The sequence below is a fragment of the Salmo salar genome, chromosome 25, assembly GCF_965601325.2.
Source record: "Salmo salar chromosome 25, fSalSal1, whole genome shotgun sequence".
NCBI classification, from domain to species: Eukaryota; Metazoa; Chordata; class Actinopteri; order Salmoniformes; family Salmonidae; genus Salmo; species Salmo salar.
In genome coordinates, this window is record NC_138315.1 from 53,516,880 (window position 1) to 53,536,651 (window position 19,772).

Below are 19,772 nucleotides of genomic sequence, written 5' to 3' on the forward strand. Positions count from 1 at the left end.
ACAGATAGAGAATCACAAACTAGGCTAAAGTCTACCAGACTGCCTCTTTCAGCTATCAGCCCAAACGAGGCTAAAGTCTACCAGACTGCCTCTTTCAGCTATCAGCCCAAACGAGGCTAAAGTCCCTTTCAGTTATCAGCCCAAACTAGGCTAAAGTCTACCAGACTGCCTCTTTCAGCTATCAGCCCAAACTAGGCTAAAGTCTACCAGACTGCCTCTTTCAGCTATCAGCCCAAACTAGGCTAAAGTCCCTTTCAGTTATCAGCCCAAACTAGGCTAAAGTCTACCAGACTGTGTTTTTCAGCTATCAGCCCAAACTAGGCTAAAGTCTACCAGACTGCCTCTTTCAGCTATCAGCCCAAACTAGGCTAAAGTCTACCAGACTGCCTCTTTCAGCTATCAGCCCAAACTAGGCTAAAGTCTACCAGACTGCCTCTTTCAGTTATCAGCCCAAACTAGGCTAAAGTCTACCAGACTGTGCCATCATTGCAGGATTGCAGCATAACGGCGAGTGGCAGGCTTACTCATGGAGTCTCTTAGCAGTGTGTCATGACTATGACAATTATATATTCTGAATCAGGTGGAGGAAAATCCAATATAAAACTAATTTGATTGATGCTCCTAGTAGAATCTCAATCGCATATTCCTGGTGAACTCTCTCCTCACCTCCTTCTCAAAACCCACTGGAGGAGAAGGTCAGAAGGGGAGGGACCTTTTGGCTTTCTCAGCCAATGGGTTTTGAGAAATTTGGCCCTAATAATAATTATTACAGTGGAATCTGCGTCAACAGCAATTTCAGAGAAATCCTCTGCAGTATCATCAGACTCCGACATTTCCTCAGTGAAAAACAACGTCCTGAGCAAATGTCAAATGTAATTCTTACGAAAATAACGTACGATAAACCACGTATACAATCTGCACACCTTTATAGAAAAAAAACACCTTTATAGAAAAAAAACACCTTTATAGAAAAAAACACCTTTATAGAAAAAAAACACCTTTATAGAAAAAAACACCTTATAGAAAAAAAACACCTTTATAGAAAAAACACCTTTATAGAAAAAACACCTTATAGAAAAAACACCTTTATAGAAAAAACACCTTTATAGAAAAAACACCTTTATAGAAAAAAACACCTTTATAGAAAAAAACACCTTTATAGAAAAAAACACCTTTATAGAAAAACAAACAAAAGCAAAGTCTTCATGTTTTGTTGATTTCAAGAAAGCTTTTACATTTAAGTCATTTAGCAGACGCTCTTATCCAGAGCGACTTAGAAATTGGGAGTATCTGTGGAAAATCGACACATTCTAGTTATCAGATTCACATGGAATTGTTGTGCAATTTAAAAAAAAAAAAAGTTTAAATATGAAACTATTTGTGAAATGATTAAAATGTAATTTTAGTTTATTTTTTTTTAAATGAGAGAATAGTTTTCATAAGGGAAATATGCACCATCAGTGGCCATGCCCACATGAATAGGCCTTTTCTCCATTTCTGTAAGAACCCCCGTGATCCAATTCACGGCGAACTAAGCCAACCAACATTGTGTTCCCATTGACGTGAGGACTGCTGTACATACGTTTAGAAGGGAAAATGTCAACGTGGAGGTGACGATCGCCACGCCGGAAGGATGAATTTCGACTATACCAGCCAGAATATGGCATTAACTTATAGTATGGCAACTCGGTATGAACTTTGAACTCTTATTCACTAAAGAAGTGATACATCCTAGACGTCGAGTTATCAGCAGCAGCTGTAAACGTGCGCGGCCTAGGAAAGGACGGACAATCTCTTCAGAAAGACAGGGTACTACAAACGTATCCGTTCTATCACACGACGACAGTACTACAACGTATCCGTTCTATCACACGACGACAGTACTACAATGTATCCGTTCTATCACACGACGACAGTACTACAATGTATCCGTTCTATCACACGACGACAGTACTACAACGTATCCGTTCTACCACAAGACGACAGTACTACAACGTATCCGTTCTACCACAAGACAACAACGTATCCTCCCAGAAATATTCTTCAAAGGACAAGGGAGATCTCTGCTGGGCAACCCAGCCTTCCATCTTCGACCGTTCTATCGAAGCGCAGCTCAGAGTAAATATATTTCTTGCATTTTCCTTTTCTGAATGGGCGGTTATTTAGAACGCATAAGATTCTGTGTTTACGATGATAGCATAGCTTCATAAGGTCCGATAGAGACCCAATCATTTTGTTCCTCAGTCTTCCCGCTCTTTCATTCAAACCCAACCCCCCCTTTTCTTTGTGTAACCAGTCGCCATATCGGTGTCATCCACTAGGGACTTTTTCCTTTATGACATAATTAGTCATCAATGTATGATCCATCCTGTGTAGATGTAATTCTGTGCTGATTATTTAGGTATTTAGTAAATAAATAATTAAACCAAATTTTGTATTGCTTGATTCAACTTGTTAGCCAGGGTTTGTGAAGATAACCAAGAATTCTACGATGTTCAGATGAGACTGAATAAGGTGACGATTAAATATTGACTGCTATTGATATAAAAGATTACTAGGTCTTTAAGAGTTTATTCGGAAGAGAACAGCTCTATAAACATTCTTCCGTGGTGCCCCGACTTTCTAGTTAATTACATTTACATGATTAGTTTAAATCAGGTAATATTAATTACAGAGAATTGATTTGATAAAATAGCATGTCATATCACCACTTAATCCATAGTAAAGACACAACTGTTGTGAGGTCTGGGGTCCGCTCACCAACCAAGAATTCATAAAATGAGACAAAACACCCAATTGAGACTCTGCATGCAGAATTCTGCAAAAATACACTTGGTCTCCCGAGTGGCGCAGCGGTCTAAGGCACTGCATCTCAGTGCTAGAGGCGTCACTACAGACACCCTGGTTCGATTCCAGGCTGTATCACAACCGGCCGTGATTGGGAGTCCCCATAGGGCGGCGCACAATTGGCCCAGCGTCGTCCGGGTTTGGCCGGTGAAGGCCGTCATTGTAAATAAGAATTTGTTCTTAATGGACTTGCCTAGTTAAAAAAAGGTTAAATAAAAAAATATATAAATGCTTTGTATACAACACAAAAACTCCAAACCATCCATGCAGAATTAGAACTGTATCCACTACAGAGCCGTTAAATTCTACAACCACCTAAAAAGGAATCGATTCCAACATTCCACCACTGAGCCCTCAACTACTCAGAGACGAACGTGGAGAAGAGTCCCCTCGGCCAGCTGGTTCTGGGGCTCTGTTCACAAACCTTCCATAACGAAGCCATCACCTACAGAGAGATGAACCTAAGGAAGAGTCCCCTCGGCTAGCTGGTTCTGGGGCTCTGTTCATAAACAGACCCCACAGAGCCCCAGGACAGCAACACAATTAGACCCAAACGAATTATTAAAAAGTAAAAACTACTTGACACTGGAAAGAATCAACCAAAAAAAAACAGAGCAAATTGTAACGGTATCTGGCCAGAAAACAGAGAGGACACAGCGGCAGAATACCTGACCACTGTGACTGAACCAAAACTAAGAAAAGCTTTGACTATGTACAGACTCAGTGAGCATAGTCTTGCTATTGAGAAAGGCCGCTGTAGGCAGACCTGGCTCTCAAGAGAAGACAGGCTATGTGCAACACTGCCCACAAAATGAGGTGGAAACTGAGCTGTACTTCCTAACCTCCTGCCAAATGTATGACCATATTAGAGACACATATTTCCCACAGACCTACAATGAATTTGAACACAAATCAAACATTGATAAAGTCCCATATCTGTTAGGTGAAATACCGCAGTGTGCCGTCACAGCAGCAAGATTTATGGCCCGTTACCATGAAAACAGGGCAACCAGTGGAGCATAAACAACATTGTATATACCACAAATATGTATCTGTTTATTTATCTTCCAGTACTATTCCTACTACGACTATTTGCACATTGCTAAAACACATAGCTGATAACACTTGAAATGTCTATAATTTATTTAATTTTTTTAACATTTTTGAGCGCAATATTTACTGTTAAATGCAAATCGTTTTTTTGTTGATGTTTCGTCTTTTCACTTTTGTTATGTAACACGTTTCCCATGCCGATAAAGCCCTTTGGATTGAATTAAGAGGAGAGAGGACGAGAGGAGTCTGCAACTTAGATCATCCGGTGTGTGTGTGTGTGTGTGTGTGTGTGTGTGTGTGTGTGTGTGTGTATAATGCGAGAGGAATGTCCATAGACTGTGTAATATAACATGACAGATTTGATCATACATCGCCCGATTTTACTTTATTCTGCGGCCAAATATCTCGCAAAGGCGGACAACAGAATTAAACTAACTACACGTGATTAATAAAGCTCTGGCGGAAATGATCTGGTTACTGTTATCTATCAGTGGAGAGGTCAAACCCACTGCTGGTATCAACTACCATGCCAACACGGTCCATTCACAAATACTTTGTATTGGACTCGCTACCCACGCCAACGTGGAAGCAATGCTGACATACACACGTTATCGGTAGCACACCTAACTAACATACGGCAATTATTAGCCAAGAGTAGTCTTATATATATATATATATATATATATATATAAAATACATGAACAGAACAAACAAGCAGGCTGGTGTGGTAAACGAGCCTGGTCTAAACAGTGCGGCTGTCTCCGGTAAACCGGGTAGTTTGCCATTCGCTGAGTTTTGAAGCAGCGCACATAACCGACAGTTGTTCTGATAAATCATATTATTATTATTTTTTTTACCTGCACACAGTTGCTTTCGCAGTATTCCGCAACTCTTTCGAGATTGATAAAACTATCCAGTAACGCTCTCCGACCTGCTGGAGGAATTATTTCTTCCAAAAGCATTTGTAGCTCCGCCATTTTTTTTACATGATTTAGTATAATCACTGATGAGGTTCTGGTCCACAAGATCTCACGGCTTGACCAATTTCACTTCAGATACTGACGCGTATCCAAAAGTTTTTAGAAGCACCCTGAGTTGCTCTTCTTCTTCTTTGGAGTTTAACGGCGCTTGGCATCCAATACGGTCCATGATCGCCTCCAGCTGGACTAGAATATAAATATATAATACTTTGTGATACAAAAGAGGGGGAAAACTACCAAAAAATATAACTATATAAAAAAAAAAATCTAAAACACCCTTTCACTCATTAAAAACCCACTACCACATTCCACTACCTTAAAACCCTATCTGCTGCTGCACCATGTCAAGGGGTAAAGGGACCAGACAACAGGATATATAATAGACTGTAGGTAGGGGTAAAGGATAGATAATAGACAGTAACAGCAGTATACTGTAGGTAGGGGTAAAGGATAGATAATAGACAGTAACAGCAGTATACTGTAGGTAGGGGTAAAGGATAGATAATAGACAGTAACAACAGTATACTGTAGGTAGGGGTAAAGGATAGATAATAGACAGTAACAGCAGTATACTGTAGGTAAGGGTAAAGGATAGATAATAGACAGTAACAGCAGTATACTGTAGGTAGGGGTAAAGGATAGATAATAGACAGTATACTGTAGGTAGGGGTAAAGGATAGGTAATAGACAGTAACAGCAGTATACTGTAGGTAGGGGTAAAGGATAGATAATAGACAGTAACAGCAGTATACTGTAGGTAGGGGTAAAGGATAGATAATAGACTGTAGCAGCAGTATACTGTAGGTAGGGGTAAAGGATAGATAATAGACAGTAACAGCAGTATACTGTAGGTAGGGGTAAAGGATAGATAATAGACAGTAACAGCGTATACTGTAGGTAGGGGTAAATGATAGATAATAGAGAGTAGCAGCAGTATACTGTAGGTAGGGGTACAGGATAGATAATAGACAGTATACTATAGGTAGGGGTAAAGGATAGATAATAGACAGTATACTGTAGGTAGGGGTAAAGGATAGGTAATAGACAGTAACAGCAGTATACTGTAGGTAGGGGTAAAGGATAGGTAATAGACAGTAACAGCAGTATACTGTAGGTAGGGGTAAAGGATAGATAATAGACAGTAACAGCAGTATACTGTAGGTAGGGGTATTTTTCTCCAGTAAAGACAATAACGATTCTCAGTCTTAAATGTTATCATTTATTTACGTATTAGGGTACCTAAGGTTTGATTTTAAATGTTGTTTGACTTGTTTGGAAAAGTTTATTAGTAATATTTGGGATTCATTTTGTATGCTGGTGCTTGGTGCTTGCCTACGGAGCTGTGAGGGGAACGGCACCTCCGTACCTTCAGGCTCTGATCAGGCCCTACACTCAAACAAGGGCACTGCGTTCATCCACCTCTGGCCTGCTCGCCTCCCTACCTCTGAGGAAGCACAGTTCCCGCTCAGCCCAGTCAAAACTGTTCGCTGCTCTGGCACCCCAATGGTGGAACAAGCTCCCTCACGACGCCAGGACAGCGGAGTCAATCACCACCTTCCGGAGACACCTGAAACCCCACCTCTTTAAGGAATACCTGGGATAGGATAAAGTAATCCTTCTAACCCCCCCCCCCCCCCCCCCCCCTTAAAAGATTTAGATGTACTATTGTAAAGTGGTTGTTCCACTGGATATCATAAGGTGAATGCACCAATTTGTAAGTCGCTCTGGATAAGAGCGTCTGCTAAATGACTTAAATGTAAATGTAATGCCTTTTGATGGAGGGAAACTGGGTGGATTATTGACTGAAGCGTGCCAGCTAAACTGAGTTTTTATGGATATAAAGAAGGACATTATCGAACAAAAGGACCATTTGTGATGCATCTGGGACCTTTTGGAGTGCCAACAGAAGAAGATCATCAAAGATAAGGCATTTATTATATCGCTATTCCTGACTTTCGTGGCACACCTGCCTGGTTGAAATATGTTTTTCATGCTTTTGTATGCGGGGCGCTGTCCTCAGATAATCGCATGGTGTGCTTTCACCGTAAAACCTTTTTGAAATATGACACAGTGGCTGGATTAACAAGAAGTTAAGCTTTATTTTTGACGTATTACACTTGTGATTTTATGAAAGTTAAATATTTATAATTCTGTAGTTTGAATTTCGCTCTCTGCAATTTCCCCGGATGTTGGCCAGGTGGGAAGTTACCTTTACCCATAAGTTTTAAGCATCAGCTGTTAGAGCAGCTTACCGATCGTTTGCACCTGTACAACCATCTGTAAATAGCCCATCCAACTACCTCATCCCCATACTGTATTTATTTAGCTCCTTTGCACCCCAGTATCTCTACTTGCACATTCATCTTCTGCACATCTTTCACTCCAGTGTTTAATTGCTAAATTGTAATTACTTCGCCACTATGGCTTATTAATTGCCTTACCACCCTAATCTTACTAGATTTGCACGCACTGTATATAGACCTTTCTATTGTGTTATTGACTGTACGTTTGTTTATCCCATGTGTGTTGTTTGTGTCACACTGCTTTGCTTTATCTTGACCAGGTCGCAGTTGTAGATGAGAACTTGTTCTCAACTGGCCTACCTGGTTAAATAAAGGTGAAATAAAAATACATAAAAATAGCTGGGGAGGCCTGTCTAGCTGGGGAGGCCTGTCTAGCTGGGGAGGCCTGTCTAGCTGGGGAGGCCTGTCTAGCTGGAGAGGCCTGTCTAGCTGGAGAGGCCTGTATAGCTGGGGAGGCCTGTCTAGCTGGAGAGGCCTGTCTAGCTGGGGAGGCCTGTCTAGCTGGGGAGGCCTGTATAGCTGTGGAGGCCTGTCTAGCTGGGGAGGTCTGTCTAGCTGGGGAGGCCTGTCTAGCTGGGGAGGCCTGTATAGCTGTGGAGGCCTGTCTAGCTGGGGAGGCCTGTCTAGCTGGGGAGGCCTGTCTAGCTGGGGAGGCCTGTCTAGCTGGAGAGGCCTGTCTAGCTGGAGAGGCCTGTATAGCTGTGGAGGCCTGTCTAGCTGGAGAGGCCTGTCTAGCTGGAGAGGCCTGCATAGCTGGGGAGGCCTGTCTAGCTGGGGAGGCCTGTCTAGCTGGGGAGGCCTGTCTAGCTGGAGAGGCCTGTCTAGCTGGAGAGGCCTGCATAGCTGTGGATGCCTGTCTAGCTGGCTATATTCAGGTTGAAACATGTATGGCTGAATGTCACCATGTAGCTAATAGATGCTCCATCATTGAATTCGTGTTGATGAGAGGAATCACTTGAAGCCATTGCGTCTGGTCTGTTCTTTCAGTTTTGCCCAAAGGATTGTTGTAACAGGCTGACTACACCGCTCGCGTCGAAATGCGTGAGCGTTGCAAAATACATTTAGAAATCTATATTACTCAATTATTGCACCCACACTGCTCGCGCGCGCCAAATTAGCCATCGGCGTTGCCAAGTGCTAAAATAGAAGTCAGTTCTATTTGTGATCACGTCCAATGGCGTGATCGAACAAAGACAACCGTATCAACACCCACACAAACTCATAGTGTCAGTATAAAACAGAGCCTTGGAGAAATGCCACAAAGCAGTACTATAGGTGTACACCCCCATCAATACACCAGAAGCTGTCATAGGGTGTATTGTTCAGCGCTGTAAGCCCTGACCTGACTCCCTCCTGGGAAAATATGTGTGAAATAGATATCATTTTGTCATTTGAAAAAAAGTGCCCATCACACAATTAGTTAGAAACTTTACATACTGTCACGTCCTTACCCTAGTAAGATGTCATTTTCTATATTAGAGGGCGTGACAGGGGGGTGTTTTGGGGTTTTCTATGTTTTCTATTTCTATGTTTAAGTTCTAGTTGTTCTATTTCTATGTTGGGGTTGTTTGGGTTGATCTCCAATTGGAGGCAGCTGGTCCTCGTTACCTCTGATTGGAGCTCATATTTAAGTAGGGGGTTTTTCTTCCTGGGTTTTGGTGGGTTATTATATTTTGAGTAGTGTTTGTTTCTCTCTGCGTCACAGTTTGTTGTTTTGTCAATTTTGTTATTTATGCATTGCAAAGTTTCACGGATTTAATAAAATGTGGAACTACAACCACGCTGCACTTTGGTCCGATCCTTTCGACAGCCGTGACAAACACAAATTATTTTCAAGTTTATTTTTAAGGCATTTTTCTGTTTTAATAAAATACATCATTTGAAGAACAAACATAATTGTGGAAATTCATATTTGGCAACAAAATATTTTAATCTCAAGAGAAGACAGGTTAAATGTTAAATAAGGTTTATTGTTCTCTTACTTAGGCGATTGGCTACTCCATGTGCTGGAGACGAACCACTGTTCCAAAAAAAATTATCACATTTCGCAACACGAATTGCGAAATAAATGGAATGTACACAAGGAGTGTCTGAAACAGGATCTACATCGTAGCTGTATATAAAAAGAGGCAGATCAAACTCCAGAATCGACACAGATTCCTGAATACGGAGAGAAATGAATCCTGCTGTGTTTCTGTTGGTTTCCCTGTGCTGCTGCTGCTGCTGCTGTCTGTCTGCGGCTCAAGAAGAGATCAAAAAGACTGAAAGTGAAGATAGAAAATGCCAGACATCAGAAGGCTCATGCTACCCTGACTTGTGCAAGCTGCTGAAAGACTTTGGTGTCATGGAGGAGAAACTGCGAACCACGGTGGAAAAACTGGGAGTCATGGAAACCCAGCTCAAAGTTAACGAGAATCAACTTGAGGAAGTGAAAAATAAGGAGAGAATGAAGGTGATCTTTTCGGCTGCCCTTGGCGGGAATGGGCACATCGGGCCAATCCACCACGACACAACCCTGATCTTCAAAAATGTCATCACTAACATCGGCAGTGCCTACAATCCAAGTACAGGGGTATTTGCTGCCCCTGTCGCAGGGGTCTACTACTTCAATTTCTTCTACCATGCCGGAGGAAATGAGGTTAAATACATTTCCTTGTTCAAGAATGGACAGAGGATGGTCACTTCCTCTGATCACAAATCTAGCGGCGATGGAGCTGACAACGGGGCTAATGCAGTCACTCTACAGCTGGAGGTGGGGGACCAGATCTTCATACGCCTAATGGCTAACACTCACGTGTGGGACTCTGAAAACCACACGATCTTCAATGGGTTCCTGCTCAAACAAGTGTGATGAAATACATTGGTAGCGCTGTCCTCTACTTTCTAACTTTGGTAATATTATTATTATTATTATTGTGAACAGCTAATCTTTCTCACATACTGTAACTCCTGTATCCTAATTCATAATGTAATCTATATATCCATCATTAATGTATTCAACATAGCCATCTTATTCATCATTATCTAGTCTATATGTATTCAGGTTGACATTGTTGGTAAAATACATTGGTAGGCTAGCGCTATCCTGTACTTTGTAGGTTGAGTGACAGCATCTCCTATCTTCTTTTGGTTTCTGACGTGATTACTGTGTGTTGATGTTGTTACACACTCTTGGTCGACACCAAGACAAATCACCGTTGTTGAAAAGCAATAAAGACTTTAAAGGAAAGGATTTCTGCCTGATTCCAGTTTTTAACCAGTTGTTAACACACTGAAACTACATTTCAGGCTCTCTAAACTATAAATACAAAAATCCCAAAACAGTTTGGTAATTTCCCCCTCCAAAAAAACCCCACAGATGTCAATCTGCAATCCTGCATTACAGTTTACAGTCAGCAAGCAGTTTAGCAGTTACACTGGCAAAATGAAACACAGCAATCAAAATCATGTACTCTTCTGCTCAAAATGAAACTGCGTACAAATGAGACACACCTACACATCAAATTAATCTAACTTAGCGACAAACGAGATCACGCTAATGTGACATATTCAAAACACTACTATTTCAGTTTAACGACTAAGATTTTGTTGTTATACTGTATTTTTGTTTGTGTGTGTAACTTAAACAAGACAGGAACACAAATGCACAAATGTAAGTTTTATATTTCAATATGACTCAGTAGATGTCAAACAGCCATACTGTAAGCACACAAACTGTAAAAAATGCAAACATACAAGTAAATATAATTTGCATATTCAAATGAAGAAAAATATGCCTATTTTGTACTACTGCACTGTACGTTAGATCAATTGAACAGAATAGATAAAGAAACTGTCAAAATACAGTCAAATCAACATCATAAGTCAAGAAGGAAAAAAAAGACTCAATTGAAAAACAAAAATCAGTCATGTCTGTTTTGGTCCGGCCACAGATTTTCATCAACATCACAGTCGATATCCTTCTTGGCCAGAGAGCAGGGAGAAATATCTTCTAGCATGACTCATCCACCCCTGACAGGCCTCCTCCATTGCCTGGAGAAGGGCCACACGTTCATGGGGTTTGCGATCACAGCGCTTCCGCCGTGCTGAAAACAACTCCTCAATGGGGTTGAGAAAATGGGGAATATGGTGGGAGATAGAGAATAGTAAATCTGGGATGGTCATGGAACCTGTTGCGGACTTGAGCAGCCCGATGGAAACTCACATCTGGTTGGGGAGGCCTGTCTAGCTGGGGAGGCCTGTCTAGCTGGGGAGGCCTGTCTAGCTGGGGAGGCCTGTCTAGCTGGGGAGGCCTGTCTAGCTGGGGAGGTCTATGTAGCTGGGGAGGCCTATGTAGCTGGGGAGGCCTGTCTAGATGGGGAGGCCTGTCTAGATGGGGAGGCCTGTCTAGCTGGGGAGGCCTGTCTGGTTGGGGAGGCCTGTCTAGCTGGGGAGGCCTGTCTAGCTGGGGAGGCCTGTCTAGCTGGGGAGGCCAGTCTAGCTGGGGAGGCCTGTCTAGCTGGGGAGGCCTGTCTAGCTGGGGAGGCCTGTCTGGTTGGGGAGGCCTGTCTAGCTGGGGAGGCCAGTCTAGCTGGGGAGGCCTATGTAGCTGGGGAGGCCTATGTAGCTGGGGAGGCCTGTCTAGCTGGGGAGGCCTGTCTAGCTGGGGAGGCCTGACTAGCTGGGGAGGCCAGTCTAGCTGGGGAGGCCTATGTAGCTGGGGAGGCCTATGTAGCTGGGGAGGCCTGTCTAGCTGGGGAGGCCTATCTGGTTGGGGAGGCCTGTCTGGTTGGGGAGGCCTGTCTAGCTGGGGAGGCCAGTCTAGCTGGGGAGGCCTGTCTAGCTGGGGAGGCCTGTCTGGTTGGGGAGGCCTGTCTAGCTGGGGAGGCCTGTCTGGTTGGGGAGGCCTGTCTAGCTGGGGAGGCCTGTCTAGCTGGGGAGGCCTGTCTGGTTGGGGAGGCCTGTCTAGCTGGGGAGGCCTGTCTAGCTGGGGAGGCCTGTCTGGTTGGGGAGGCCTGTCTGGTTGGGGAGGCCTGTCTAGCTGGGGAGGCCTGTCTAGCTGGGGAGGTCTGTGTAGCTGGGGAGGCCTATGTAGCTGGGGAGGCCTGTCTAGGTGGGGAGGCCTGTCTAGATGGGGAGGCCAGTCTAGCTGGGGAGGCCCGTCTAGCTGGGGAGGCCTGTCTAGCTGGGGAGGCCTGTCTGGTTGGGGAGGCCTGTCTGGTTGGGGAGGCCTGTCTAGCTGGGGAGGCCTGTCTAGCTGGGGAGGCCTGTCTAGCTGGGGAGGCCTGTCTGGTTGGGGAGGCCAGTCTAGCTGGGGAGGCCTGTCTAGCTGGGGAGGCCTGTCTAGATGGGGAGGCCTGTCTGGCTGGGGAGGCCTGTCTAGCTGGGGAGGCCTGTCTAGCTGGGGAGGCCTGTCTAGCTGGGGAGGCCAGTCTAGCTGGGGAGGCCTATGTAGCTGGGGAGGCCTATGTAGCTGGGGAGGCCTGTCTAGCTGGGGAGGCCTGTCAGGTTGGGGAGGCCTGTCTAGCTGGGGAGGCCTGTCTAGCTGGGGAGGCCTGTCAGGTTGGGGAGGCCTGTCTAGCTGGGGAGGCCTGTCTAGCTGGGGAGGCCTGACTAGCTGGGGAGGCCAGTCTAGCTGGGGAGGCCTATGTAGCTGGGGAGGCCTATGTAGCTGGGGAGGCCTGTCTAGCTGGGGAGGCCTGTCTAGCTGGGGAGGCCTGGCTGGTTGGGGAGGCCTGTCTAGCTGGGGAGGCCTGGCTGGCTGGGGAGGCCTGTCTAGCTGGGGAGGCCTGTCTAGCTGGGGAGGCCTGTCTAGCTGGGGAGGCCTGTCTAGCTGGGGAGGCCTGTCTGGTTGGGGAGGTCTATGTAGCTGGGGAGGCCTGTCTTCTTGCGGAGGCCTGTCTAGATGGGGAGGCCTGTCTAGATGGGGAGGCCTGTCTGGATGGGGAGGCCTGTCTAGCTGGAGAGGCCTGCATAGCTGTGGATGCCTGTCTAGCTGGCTATATTCAGGTTGAAACATGTATGGCTGAATGTCACCATGTAGCTAATAGATGCTCCATCATTGAATTCGTGTTGATGAGAGGAATCACTTGAAGCCATTGCGTCTGGTCTGTTCTTTCAGTTTTGCCCAAAGGATTGTTGTAACAGGCTGACTACACCGCTCGCGTCGAAATGCGTGAGCGTTGCAAAATACATTTAGAAATCTATATTACTCAATTATTGCACCCACACTGCTCGCGCGCGCCAAATTAGCCATCGGCGTTGCCAAGTGCTAAAATAGAAGTCAGTTCTATTTGTGATCACGTCCAATGGCGTGATCGAACAAAGACAACCGTATCAACACCCACACAAACTCATAGTGTCAGTATAAAACAGAGCCTTGGAGAAATGCCACAAAGCAGTACTATAGGTGTACACCCCCATCAATACACCAGAAGCTGTCATAGGGTGTATTGTTCAGCGCTGTAAGCCCTGACCTGACTCCCTCCTGGGAAAATATGTGTGAAATAGATATCATTTTGTCATTTGAAAAAAAGTGCCCATCACACAATTAGTTAGAAACTTTACATACTGTCACGTCCTTACCCTAGTAAGATGTCATTTTCTATATTAGAGGGCGTGACAGGGGGGTGTTTTGGGGTTTTCTATGTTTTCTATTTCTATGTTTAAGTTCTAGTTGTTCTATTTCTATGTTGGGGTTGTTTGGGTTGATCTCCAATTGGAGGCAGCTGGTCCTCGTTACCTCTGATTGGAGCTCATATTTAAGTAGGGGTTTTTCTTCCTGGGTTTTGGTGGGTTATTATATTTTGAGTAGTGTTTGTTTCTCTCTGCGTCACAGTTTGTTGTTTTGTCAATTTTGTTATTTATGCATTGCAAAGTTTCACGGATTTAATAAAATGTGGAACTACAACCACGCTGCACTTTGGTCCGATCCTTTCGACAGCCGTGACAAACACAAATTATTTTCAAGTTTATTTTTAAGGCATTTTTCTGTTTTAATAAAATACATCATTTGAAGAACAAACATAATTGTGGAAATTCATATTTGGCAACAAAATATTTTAATCTCAAGAGAAGACAGGTTAAATGTTAAATAAGGTTTATTGTTCTCTTACTTAGGCGATTGGCTACTCCATGTGCTGGAGACGAACCACTGTTCCAAAAAAAATTATCACATTTCGCAACACGAATTGCGAAATAAATGGAATGTACACAAGGAGTGTCTGAAACAGGATCTACATCGTAGCTGTATATAAAAAGAGGCAGATCAAACTCCAGAATCGACACAGATTCCTGAATACGGAGAGAAATGAATCCTGCTGTGTTTCTGTTGGTTTCCCTGTGCTGCTGCTGCTGCTGCTGTCTGTCTGCGGCTCAAGAAGAGATCAAAAAGACTGAAAGTGAAGATAGAAAATGCCAGACATCAGAAGGCTCATGCTACCCTGACTTGTGCAAGCTGCTGAAAGACTTTGGTGTCATGGAGGAGAAACTGCGAACCACGGTGGAAAAACTGGGAGTCATGGAAACCCAGCTCAAAGTTAACGAGAATCAACTTGAGGAAGTGAAAAATAAGGAGAGAATGAAGGTGATCTTTTCGGCTGCCCTTGGCGGGAATGGGCACATCGGGCCAATCCACCACGACACAACCCTGATCTTCAAAAATGTCATCACTAACATCGGCAGTGCCTACAATCCAAGTACAGGGGTATTTGCTGCCCCTGTCGCAGGGGTCTACTACTTCAATTTCTTCTACCATGCCGGAGGAAATGAGGTTAAATACATTTCCTTGTTCAAGAATGGACAGAGGATGGTCACTTCCTCTGATCACAAATCTAGCGGCGATGGAGCTGACAACGGGGCTAATGCAGTCACTCTACAGCTGGAGGTGGGGGACCAGATCTTCATACGCCTAATGGCTAACACTCACGTGTGGGACTCTGAAAACCACACGATCTTCAATGGGTTCCTGCTCAAACAAGTGTGATGAAATACATTGGTAGCGCTGTCCTCTACTTTCTAACTTTGGTAATATTATTATTATTATTATTATTGTGAACAGCTAATCTTTCTCACATACTGTAACTCCTGTATCCTAATTCATAATGTAATCTATATATCCATCATTAATGTATTCAACATAGCCATCTTATTCATCATTATCTAGTCTATATGTATTCAGGTTGACATTGTTGGTAAAATACATTGGTAGGCTAGCGCTATCCTGTACTTTGTAGGTTGAGTGACAGCATCTCCTATCTTCTTTTGGTTTCTGACGTGATTACTGTGTGTTGATGTTGTTACACACTCTTGGTCGACACCAAGACAAATCACCGTTGTTGAAAAGCAATAAAGACTTTAAAGGAAAGGATTTCTGCCTGATTCCAGTTTTTAACCAGTTGTTAACACACTGAAACTACATTTCAGGCTCTCTAAACTATAAATACAAAAATCCCAAAACAGTTTGGTAATTTCCCCCCCCAAAAAAACCCCACAGATGTCAATCTGCAATCCTGCATTACAGTTTACAGTCAGCAAGCAGTTTAGCAGTTACACTGGCAAAATGAAACACAGCAATCAAAATCATGTACTCTTCTGCTCAAAATGAAACTGCGTACAAATGAGACACACCTACACATCAAATTAATCTAACTTAGCGACAAACGAGATCACGCTAATGTGACATATTCAAAACACTACTATTTCAGTTTAACGACTAAGATTTTGTTGTTATACTGTATTTTTGTTTGTGTGTGTAACTTAAACAAGACAGGAACACAAATGCACAAATGTAAGTTTTATATTTCAATATGACTCAATAGATGTCAAACAGCCATACTGTAAGCACACAAACTGTAAAAAATGCAAACATACAAGTAAATATAATTTGCATATTCAAATGAAGAAAAATATGCCTATTTTGTACTACTGCACTGTACGTTAGATCAATTGAACAGAATAGATAAAGAAACTGTCAAAATACAGTCAAATCAACATCATAAGTCAAGAAGGAAAAAAAAGACTCAATTGAAAAACAAAAATCAGTCATGTCTGTTTTGGTCCGGCCACAGATTTTCATCAACATCACAGTCGATATCCTTCTTGGCCAGAGAGCAGGGAGAAATATCTTCTAGCATGACTCATCCACCCCTGACAGGCCTCCTCCATTGCCTGGAGAAGGGCCACACGTTCATGGGGTTTGCGATCACAGCGCTTCCGCCGTGCTGAAAACAACTCCTCAATGGGGTTGAGAAAATGGGGAATATGGTGGGAGATAGAGAATAGTAAATCTGGGATGGTCATGGAACCTGTTGCGGACTTGAGCAGCCCGATGGAAACTCACATCTAGTTGGGGAGGCCTGTCTAGCTGGGGAGGCCTGTCTAGCTGGGGAGGCCTGTCTGGTTGGGGAGGCCTGTCTAGCTGGGGAGGCCTGTCTGGTTGGGGAGGCCTGTCTAGATGGGGAGGCCTGTCTGGTTGGGGAGGCCTGTCTAGCTGGGGAGGCCTGTCTGGTTGGGGAGGCCTGTCTAGCTGGGGAGGCCTGTCTAGCTGGGGAGGCCTGTCTAGCTGGGGAGGCCTGTCTAGCTGGGGAGGCCTGTCTAGCTGGGGAGGACTGTCTAGCTGGGGAGGCCTGTCTAGCTGGGGAGGCCTGTCTAGCTGGGGAGGCCTGTCTGGTTGGGGAGGCCTGTCTAGCTGGGGAGGCCTGTCTAGCTGGGGAGGTCTATGTAGCTGGGGAGGCCTGTCTAGATGGGGAGGCCTGTCTAGATGGGGAGGCCTGTCTAGCTGGAGAGGCCTGTCTAGCTGGGGAGGCCTGTCTGGTTGGGGAGGCCTGTCTGGTTGGGGAGGCCTGTCTGGTTGGGGAGGCCTGTCTAGCTGGGGAGGCCTGTCTAGCTGGGGAGGCCTGTCTGGTTGGGGAGGCCTGTCTGTTTGGGGAGGCCTGTCTGGTTGGGGAGGCCTGTCTGGTTGGGGAGGCCAGTCTAGCTGGGGAGGCCAGTCTAGCTGGGGAGGCCTGTCTAGCTGGGGAGGCCTGTCTGGTTGGGGAGGCCTGTCTAGCTGGGGAGGCCTGTCTAGCTGGGGAGGCCTGTCTGGTTGGGGAGGCCTGTCTGGTTGGGGAGGCCTGTCTAGCTGGGGAGGCCTGTCTAGCTGGGGAGGCCTGTCTAGGTGGGGAGGCCTGTCTAGATGGGGAGGCCTGTCTGGCTGGGGAGGCCTGTCTAGATGGGGAGGCCTGTCTGGCTGGGGAGGCCTGTCTAGATGGGGAGGCCTGTCTAGCTGGGGAGGCCTGTCTGGTTGGGGAGGCCTGTCTAGCTGGGGAGGCCTGTCTAGCTGGGGAGGCCTGTCTGGTTGGGGAGGCCTGTCTAGCTGGAGAGGCCTGTCTAGCTGGGGAGGCTTGTCTGGTTGGGGAGGCCTGTCTAGCTGGGGAGGCCTGTCTGGTTGGGGAGGCCTGTCTAGCTGGGGAGGCCTGTCTAGCTGGAGAGGCCTGTCTAGCTGGGGAGGCCTGTCTAGCTGGGGAGGTCTATGTAGCTGGGGAGGCCTATATAGCTGGGGAGGCCTGTCTAGATGGGGAGGCCTGTCTAGATGGGGAGGCCTGTCTAGCTGGGGAGGCCTGTCTAGCTGGCGAGGCCAGTCTAGCTGGCGAGACCAGTCTAGCTGGGGAGGCCAGTCTAGCTGGGGAGGCCTATGTAGCTGGGGAGGCCTATGTAGCTGGGGAGGCCTGTCTAGCTGGGGAGGCCTGTCTAGCTGGGGAGGCCTGTCTAGATGGGGAGGCCTGTCTAGCTGGGGAGGCCTGTCTGGTTGGGGAGGCCTGTCTAGCTGGGGAGGCCTGTCTGGTTGGGGAGGCCTGTCTAGCTGGGGAGACCTGTCTAGCTGGGGAGGCCTGTGTAGCTGGGGAGGCCTGTCTAGATGGGGAGGCCTGTCTAGCTGGGGAGGCCTGTCTAGCTGGGGAAGCCTGTCTAGCTGGGGAGGTCTATGTAGCTGGGGAGGCCTATGTAGCTGGGGAGGCCTGTCTAGATGGGGAGGCCTGTCTAGCTGGGGAGGCCTGTCTAGCTGGGGAGGCCTGTCTAGCTGGGGAGGCCTGTCTGGTTGGGGAGGCCTGTCTAGCTGGAGAGGCCTGTCTAGCTGGGGAGGCCTGTCTAGCTGGAGAGGCCTGTCTAGCTGGAGAGGCCTGTCTAGCTGGGGAGGCCTGTCTGGTTGGGGAGGCCTGTCTGGTTGGGGAGGCCTGTCTGGTTGGGGAGGCCTGTCTAGCTGGGGAGGCCTGTCTAGCTGGAGAGGCCTGTCTAGCTGGGGAGGCCTGTCTAGCTGGGGAGGCCTGTCTAGCTGTGGAGGCCTGTATAGCTGGGGAGGCCTGTATTCTTGCGGAGGCCTGTCTAGATGGGGAGGCCTGTCTAGATGGGGAGGCCTGTCTGGATGGGGAGGCCTGTCTAGCTGGAGAGGCCTGTCTAGCTGGGGAGGCCTGTCTGGTTGGGGAGGCCTGTCTGGTTGGGGAGGCCTGTCTAGCTGGGGAGGCCTGTATAGCTGGGGAGGCCTGTCTAGCTGTGGAGGCCTGTCTAGCTGGGGAGGCCTGTCTTGTTGGGGAGGCCTGTCGGGCTGTGGAGGCCTGTCTAGCTGGGGAGGCCTGTCTAGCTGGGGAGGCCTGTCTTCTTGGGGAGGCCTGTCTAGATGGGGAGGCCTGTCTAGATGGGGAGGCCTGTCTGGTTGGGGAGGCCTGTCTTCTTGGGGAGGCCTGTCTAGCTGGGGAGGCCTGTCTGGCTGGGGAGGCCTGTCTTCTTGGGGAGGCCTGTCTAGCTGGAGAGGCCTGTCTAGCTGGGGAGGCCTGTCTGGTTGGGGAGGCCTGTCTAGCTGGGGAGGCCTGTCTGGTTGGGGAGGCCTGTCTGGTTGGGGAGGCCAGTCTAGCTGGGGAGGCCTGTCTAGCTGGGGAGGCCTGTCTAGCTGGGGAGGCCTGTCTAGCTGGGGAGGCCTGTCTAGATGGGGAGGCCTGTCTGGTTGGAGAGGCCTGTGTAGCTGGGGAGGCCTGTCTAGCTGGGGAGGCCTGTCTGGTTGGGGAGGCCTGTCTAGCTGGGGAGGCCTGGCTGGCTGGGGAGGCCTGTCTAGCTGGGGAGGCCTGTCTAGCTGGGGAGGCCTGTCTGGTTGGGGAGGCCTGTCTGGTTGGGGAGGCCTGTCTAGCTGGGGAGGCATGTCTAGCTGGGGAGGTCTATGTAGCTGGGGAGGCCTATGTAGCTGGGGAGGCCTGTCTAGATGGGGAGGCCTGTCTAGATGGGGAGGCGTGTCTAGCTGGGGAGGCCTGTCTAGCTGGCGAGGCCAGTCTAGCTGGCGAGGCCAGTCTAGCTGGGGAGGCCTGTCTAGCTGGGGAGGCCTGTCTAGCTGGGGAGGCCAGTCTAGCTGGGGAGGCCTATGTAGCTGGGGAGGCCTATGTAGCTGGGGAGGCCTGTCTAGCTGGGGAGGCCTGTCTAGCTGGGGAGGCCTGTCTAGCTGGGGAGGCCTGTCTAGCTGGGGAGGCCTATGTAGCTGGGGAGGCCTGTCTAGATGGGGAGGCCTGTCTAGCTGGGGAGGCCTGTCTAGCTGGGGAGGCCTGTCTAGCTGGGGAGGCCTGTCTCGTTGGGGAGGCCTGTCTAGCTGGAG

At 47.2% G+C, this 19,772-nt stretch overlaps 2 protein-coding genes across 2 annotated transcripts; both read left to right on the forward strand.

Moving 5' to 3' along the window:
- Positions 1 to 9,266: 9,266 nt before the first annotated feature.
- c1ql4 (Complement C1q-like protein 4) lies at positions 9,267 to 10,404 on the forward strand. The gene is given in 1 exon segment (NM_001146610.1): positions 9,267 to 10,404. A coding segment is annotated over 1 exon segment (675 nt). The 5' UTR covers positions 9,267 to 9,359; the 3' UTR covers positions 10,035 to 10,404.
- A 3,980-nt stretch (positions 10,405 to 14,384) lies between these two features.
- Positions 14,385 to 15,530, forward strand: LOC123730541 (complement C1q subcomponent subunit B). Its single transcript, XM_082969219.1, has one exon. The coding sequence runs from the start codon at positions 14,472 to 14,474 to the stop codon at positions 15,144 to 15,146; it is 675 nt and encodes a 224-aa protein (XP_082825345.1). The 5' UTR covers positions 14,385 to 14,471; the 3' UTR covers positions 15,147 to 15,530.
- The last annotated feature ends 4,242 nt before the right edge of the window (positions 15,531 to 19,772 follow it).

Bases quoted from the DNA above. Each gene is read 5' to 3' on its own strand.
- LOC123730541 (XM_082969219.1), top strand. From the start codon at position 14,472: ATGAATCCTGCTGTGTTTCTGTTGGTTTCCCTGTGCTGCTGCTGCTGC.